We start from the raw sequence: 7,505 nt of genomic DNA, 5'->3' as shown, positions 1-7,505 counted from the left end.
GAATTTTCAAAGAGTATTAAATAAGAGAGTTTAATTAACTGATCCCACTGTTTCATGTGCCATACCGGAAGATATCATCTCCACTGTAACCTTTTTACTCCATCAGTCTGTAGTAGCATGCAGACTTTGCTGATGTGTATGGTCTACTCACCAACAGCACTGTGGAGTTACAATTTCTTTTCCAGCTTGCTCAGGCTACCAGCATAATGCCCCCAGCTGGCAGAAATGTGTAACTGTTACACATCACCCCTAAGAGATCTGTCCCAGTGCTGTCCAGCTGTCCCTCTTTTTCTCCTTCGGCTGTTACAGAAGCAACACAAGAGAACAGAGAGCACACTGATGTCCTCCGTCACTGGAGTGAGTCTACTCAGAAACTGAGCTCACAGACTGTACTCACGTGGTCGAGGTTGTTGCTAGATACGATGCCCAACAGAGGTCTTTCCATCAACTTGATTTACATCTGGATTTTAAACTGTCTGCACATTGGAATCTGATAAGCATTGCTCTTGTCTTGGTTCAACAATGCAAAAGGCCTGAATTTAAGTTAATATAGCAAAACAATGAGCAAAACCTTAACTTTACTGATCTTTTTATATAAAAAAAACCTGAGAATCACAGTTTACTGGGAGAGTCTGAATTTTCATTTAGCATTACAGCCAATGCCAAGGATACATATTTTGTCAGTAGCTGGAAATTCCACCACAGCAATTATGAACACAGTAGAGCAAAACATTCAGTGGCGGAGAATACACATCTGTACACAGATGAGAATATTAACACCTGTAGGCAACATGTGGGGTAGCCTAGTCGTCATTGTGTGTGAGAAAGTGTGAATGGGGTGTCACTGCACACACCCTATTGGATGAATGGGTACCTAAGTCACATTCCCTATCCAGACTTTGGACTATCAGAGTATTGTGGAACACCAGTTTCAACCACTGACATGTAGGAATGATGAGGGTCAAAATGATTATGAGTCTAAATAAGATTGTCAGGGAAGATTTTATTATTTTGTAATACAGAAAAGGAATGACCCTGCTTTTGGGGGAGGGCATTCAGAACTTTCCACGTGATCTTAGAATCTCTGGGTTCAGGACAGAAGGAGGAGGGAGCAGATCATCTTCAACGCATGGATTCCTTCTCCATTGCTTGTCTGAGGTCCTTGTGGCAAAGGTCAACAGCAGCCCCCAGACTGCTGGCTTCCACCACAACTGCTGCCTCCGCTGCTGCCACAGCAGCCACTGCTGCCCCCGCTGCTGCCACAGCAGCTGCTGCCTCCGCTGCTGCCACAGCAGCCACTGCTGCCACCACTGCTACAGCATCCAGAGCTCTGACGATGGCGACGGAGAGATCTGCGGGGCCTGTGGTGGCTCAGGCAGCAGCCACCACCGCCAGAGCTGCAGCAGCCCCCGGAGCTGGAACCACAGCAGCCCCCAGAGCTGGAGCCACAGCAGCCCCCAGAACTGGAACCACAGCAAGAAGAAACAGGAGGGCACTTAGGAGGACACTTAGGGGGGCATTTTGGGGTCTGGCACTTGGGAGGGCACTTGGGGGTGCACTTGGGAGGAGGCTGGCACTGCTGCTGGCTCTGCTGGCAGGACATCTCTGCTGGTGGATGCTCAGGAGCTGTGGGAGAATCACACACGTCAGACCCAGGAACCTATGGCAGCTTATTCACCTCTAAACATCACTGTTATTCATGGAAACACCAGATTTAGCAGTTTTATTTCTAACAAACCCCAAGGCCCTTGCAGTACTGGCCTGCAGAGAAAAATTATCTGATAAGTTTCAATAGGAGAAAAGAGGTGCTCATTCTTTGTAAAATTCATTTTCTTATAAGTCTTAAGCTGAGAGATTTCACAGTCTGAAGTCATATTCAGAATAATTCCCTCCTCTACCCAGCTTTTCTTTCATGGACATCTTTTACAATCCCACTGGGCTTGATCTACTGCTGTTGTGTTCATATGGAGATTCTTATGGGATTTCCATCGATTCCCTAAGCTTCCCGAACTGATGATGATAATGATGTCATAGAGGAAAATGGTGATTATTGATGTGTAATCTTTCTCCCTTTAATAAAAGACCTAACTGATCTATTCCCTCAGATAAAAATCAGGTCTGGTCGCAAGTCTGAACTCATCTCAACACCTCATGCTGACTTGTTGGTATAACAAGTCTTGTGCTATTGTATCTTAAAAATTCTGAGCAGCCTGTGTTCAAATTCCAGATCCAAGGCTGTGGGTGTTTTCCAAGCCCAAAGATCCCTTGCTGCTCTGTCCTCATTTTTAGTCTTTCCTTGCAGGCTGTCTCAGAGCCCTGTTAGCCGAGGGGAGCTTCCCAAGCCTGAAACTTATCAAAGTCTACAGCTCTCTGTATTTCAGGTTCCCATCCTGATGGCCCACTCCACGGGGGTGGTGGTGGTGGTGGCATATGATCCTCTCTAGATTCAGAAGTCAGAGGTACCCAGCAAAGGGATTTAGATCCCCTTTACTCCACCACTCCTACCCAACCTTCATTTTTCTCCTCTACTCACTGCTCTGCCAGCATGACTCCAGCAATACGCCCTTGCCCAGCCCACCCATACTTCCCAGCTCTTCTCTTGGCTTCCCCACATTGACCATGCTCTGGGTCCCCCAGTAGACACTTACCAAGATGACAGGCAGCACAAGATGTGTGGGCACCTCAGAAGGTGAGTGGATGGAGGTGCTCTGTCCCTCGGTCCTTTTATTCTGATCTTAGGCTCTGCCCTACCCTGTGAGACAGTAGTTGGTCATGAATGGCCCTGCCCCCAACACCATGTGGTCCTGTGACTGGTGATGACAAAACAGATGTTTCTCATCTGCTCTCTGCAGTGGGACTCATGGATGCTGCATCCAGCTTGGAATATGATTTAGAAATGAGATGAGGAAATGGATTCCTGTCAGCCTTAACCTTACATACCTGAAGGATCCATAAGAGTATCTCATTGCCCAGCTGATCACTTTGGCACTCTTTCTGAAATGATTGGCACTCCAAGTTCCAGAGTTATGCTACAGGACTCTGCAATTCTGTATCTGTATTCCTCATACCTACCCAGTAGATATATTTTATATTGAGCATAGACCCTCCTCTATTTGTCTACCCTTACCACTGTCATTAGTCCCATTTGTGACTATAGAGTTTCACTTTGAATTTCATATAATTTGCACATATACAACTTTATGTGTTTATATAAATTTATGAAGGAAATAATGAGGGAATATATATATTTGTCTTTCCACAACTGGCTTAATTCACCTAGAATCATCTTAAGTATTTCTATTTCTTTGGAATTAACACAACTTTCTTCTTCATTGTGGAAGAAATTCCAATGCATATCGCATTTTGTTAACCCATCCCTCTATTGTTAGCTATTGGTTCTGTGGTTTATCTGTGGAGAAGACCCCATGACAGTGATGTACTGCATAAGTGCTGTATTGACTTGGAGATCTTTTGAGTAAATAAATGTTCAGAAGTATATAGCTGGTCATAGTAGGTCAATTTTCCATCACTACTTGCATTATCACTGGGGTAAGGTGGAATCTCAGTGTAGTTTCTATTTGGATTTGCATTTCTCCTATGGCTATCATTCTTGAATTTTTTTCACAGCAATCATTTATATTTAATTTTCTGAGAAATGTCTATGAATTTCATTACTCCATTTATTGTTTGAGTAGTTTTAGTTTAGCTTTTTGAGCTCTTTGTACATCATGGGCATTAATCCTTTGTTGGATATATAGTTGGCAAAGATTTTGAGCCATTTTGTAGACTGTCTTTTCATTCAATCATTTCCTGTTCTGCATAGAATTTTTTTTTCATTTCATAAGGTCTAATTTGTCCAATGTTAGCTTTATTTCTTGAGCAACTGAATCTCAGTCAGATAGTCTTTGGCTATGCCATTATTTTGAAGTATTCCCGTTACCTTTTTAGGTCTTATTTTAATCTACCTGCAGTTGATTTTTATGCAGGGTGAGAGATAGGTGTCTAGTTAAGCCTTTATGTGTGATCATCCAAGTTTCTCAGGAGAGAAGGATTTTTCTCCAGTGTACATTTTTGCATTTTTTTTGAAAGAGTCAAGTGACTCAGGTTGGAGAAATGGCTCAGCAGTTAAGAGTATTGCCTGTTCTTCCAAAGGTCCTGAGTTCAATTCCCAGCAACCACATGGTGGCTCACAACCATCTATAATGAAGTCTGGTGCCCTCTTCTGGCCTGCAGGCATACATGTAGACAGACTATTTTATACGCAATAAATAAATAAATAAATAAATATTTTTTTAAAAAAATGAGTCAGTGACTCTAGCTGCATGGCTTTGTGTCTGCCCCCGCTCTGTTCCACTATCTGCATGTCTTCATTTGTGTCGTACTATGATGGTTTTGTTACTATGACCCTGCAGTGTCACTTGAAATATCACCATACTTGATAATTCTATCATTATTCTTTGTAGCATAATTATTTTGGACTATCTGTGGTCTTCTACATTTGAAAGTTAATTTTAAAATGTTTTTTTTTAGTTTCTGTGAAGGATGACATTGACATTTTGATGGAGATTGTATTGAATCTACTGATTACTTTCAGTAAATAGTTTTTACAGTATTAATTCTTCAATCCGTGAAATGAAAGGTCATATCATCTTCCAGTGTATTCTTTAGTTTCTTTACTCAATCTTTTAAGAGTTTTCAATATGGAGATATTTCTCTTCTTGATCATATGTATTTCAAGGTATGTTTTAAGGAAGTGTAAGTCGGATTTGGTTTCTTCCTCAATATGCTTAGTATTGCTATATATGAAAGCTACTGGTTTGTTAATGTTAACTTTGTAACTGACCATATTTCATAGAGTATTTATCAATTCTAAGAAGTTTCTGGTGGAGTTTTAGGGTCGCTTATGTATAGAGTCTTGCCATCTGCAACTAAAGATGTATTTTTTAATAGTATCCTTTTTCTTTCTTTCTCTTATCTTACTGTTTTATAAGAGTTCAAGCACTATATTGAGTAAGAGAAGACTAAGTGGATGTTGTTGTGTGTTTGTGTTTAGTATAAATGTTTTGAGGTTTTCTACATTTAGTATAATGTTGGGTACAGGTTTGTTGTATATACCCTTTATGATGTTGAGATGAATTTCCTTTTTTCCTTGGCTCGTCAGGCCTTTTATAGTGAATTAATGTTGGATTCTCAAAACCATTTTCTGTGCCTATTGAGATGACCATGTAATTTTTTTCCTTGAGTCCATTTATATGGCATATTGGATTTATTGGTGTGTATATATATATATATATATATATATATATATATAATATTGATATCTACATATATAATAGATAGATATTTAAAGGGAGAGAGATTGAGGGGGAGCAAGAGGAAACTGTACATAATAAATGCTTTTAGTTCCCTAGTTATATAGTACTATCTTTATACTTTCTTTGAGTTGTGTAGTGAGTGTTTTACTTTTAACACAAGATGGTGAATCTCTTACCTAATCTTTTCTGTTTAATGTCCTTTTGTACATGGATCATCACACTGACTTCTTAAATGTCCCACGTCAGTGACATGAAGCTATAATAATTTCCTTAAAAACCTGACTGGGGTTTTGTATTTTATTACCTGTACCCGTCTAGCACATTGGATACTCTATGATCTTAAATCTTCTCACCAATGCTATTGATGATATTTCCATTTATAAACAGATATTCCTTATGCTACAGATTACCCTCTAGGGAGCTGCCCGCTGAAATATGCACAACTAGGTATGTGAGGTCACATGACTTGAGGGATCTGCCACTGTCTCACCTGGCAAGAATGCTGTGATCTTCTTTAGTCTGCTCCAAAGGTCTTAGTAACTGGGAGAGGTCAGGAAGTGATTCCTGGGTGTCCACAATGACAGCTCTGCTCAATTCAACTTCTGACTTCCAGAATCATGAGATCTAGATGCCATCTGCTCCATGTCTCTGCCTCTGCAGGAGCACACCCATGTCATCAGCTACCCCATGCAACCTTGCTCAGGAAGACTGAAATTCAATCTCTGACTGTGAGTTCTGCAGGTCAGTGTCAAGCCGTGTAACCATCTTGACTAGTCAAAGGCTGACTTTCTGGGGATTTCTATGTAGTATGCCGTCTATTATAATGACTAATTTTCTCCTTCTTATGGAATGCAAGAACACAACTGAGTTCTAAGCAGAAGTAATTCATGAAATAATGGGCTTTTTATTTCTGTGCTCCAGAGTCAGTACCAAGTAAATTAGTCATTTCTCATTTGTTTTTCTCATTTTCCAACCCCTTTGAATAGTCATAAACAATGATGCAATGATCTCCCAGTCTGAAAGAAGGTTCAGTTTCTACTTACATAACATTGTTTAAAATTATATTATTTGATTGTTGCTAAAGCTATGTTTTTGTTTTACTGAAACTACAGTCCAATCGAGTTGATAGTCTCTGTTTTGTTGGTTGGCATGGTTTCTTCCTTGGTTATTAACCATTCTCTGATTGTTGTATGGCCCCTAGATGTATTGTACATGTGTTTTGTTTTGTACTTCTTTCAGTTCTCTTGGCATTGTTTAAAAGAGATTTTTAAATTTCTTTTATGTTTTTGAGTTCATATTATAATTATATCATTTCCACCTTCCCAAGCTTCCAAAATACCCTTCCTGACTCTCTTTCAAATTTATAGCCACCTTTTTCGTTGTTATTGTTATTCACACACACACACACACACACACACACACACACACACACACACTGACGTTTTACAAGTAATGGGCAAAAGTACCTGGAATTTTCATCTTTTCGAATAGTGTTGCCTTTGTTTGATGGGTTTTAGTTCATCACCTTGTGGATGTCTTTTCTATAGTGAATAATCCTAAACTCTTCATTATTGTATTTTTATGTCATTTGGCTGATATTAAAATAAATTTATACAAAAATGGCATGAAGTTCATCAAATTTAATGATTTGAATAAATAAATTAACACATTTTTAAAAATAAATTTTAGTGGTATCTTTAATTATCTTGACCTCAGGCCTCCACACTCATACATACACATGTATGCTCATCAGTAAGTACACACACAAACACCACATACATATACCACATACACACATAGAGCCACACACAAGCTCAAATAAAAGATTGTTATATTAAAGTTAGTAATTTTGCCTTTTTGTGGGAGTTTTATGTTTGTGTTTTAATATGTGTGTGTATTTATAAATTCAGTAAGAACGTTGATTAGTAGGAAACAGAGTGTAAGGTCTAATGGTGTGAGAGGGTGGGGAAAGGGGTGGAGTCTATTTCCTGCTCATGTCTGAGGATCAAGTGACAGATGTGAAGAGAATCGTGAATTAAATAAAAATGTCTCAGTGTTACTGCAGTGCTTTGATTTATTTTATTTATTGCTTTTGTTTGAGATAGAATTTCTCTGTGTAGCCCTGTCTGTCCTTGAACTCAATCTGTAGACCAGGCTGACTTCAAACTCATAGAAGCAGTGCCTTGATTT

General features: G+C 39.5%; 1 protein-coding gene across 1 annotated transcript; it reads right to left on the bottom strand.

Annotated features, from left to right (window-relative positions):
• Window positions 1–1,174: 1,174 nt before the first annotated feature.
• Window positions 1,175–1,603, bottom strand: LOC142854095 (late cornified envelope protein 3D-like). The gene is made up of 2 exons (XM_075979202.1): window positions 1,536–1,603; window positions 1,175–1,463 (listed from the first exon to the last, which is right to left on the bottom strand). Exons 1-2 carry the CDS (start codon window positions 1,601–1,603, stop codon window positions 1,175–1,177), a joined length of 357 nt encoding a protein of 118 aa, XP_075835317.1.
• Window positions 1,604–7,505: the final 5,902 nt, after the last annotated feature.

This window comes from Microtus pennsylvanicus, chromosome 7, assembly GCF_037038515.1.
Source record: "Microtus pennsylvanicus isolate mMicPen1 chromosome 7, mMicPen1.hap1, whole genome shotgun sequence".
Classification (NCBI taxonomy): Eukaryota; Metazoa; Chordata; class Mammalia; order Rodentia; family Cricetidae; genus Microtus; species Microtus pennsylvanicus.
This window is presented reverse-complemented; position numbering and strand designations above follow the sequence as displayed.

What these genes read in the sequence shown, in the direction of transcription:
- LOC142854095 (XM_075979202.1), bottom strand. Translation starts at nt 1,603, where the DNA reads ATGTCCTGCCAGCAGAGCCAGCAGCAGTGCCAGCCTCCTCCCAAGTGC. An exon ending in ACCCCCAAGTGCCCTCCCAA is followed by an intron (nt 1,464 to 1,535) that starts GTGCCAGACCCC and finishes CTGTGGTTCCAG; the next exon opens with TTCTGGGGGCTGCTGTGGCT.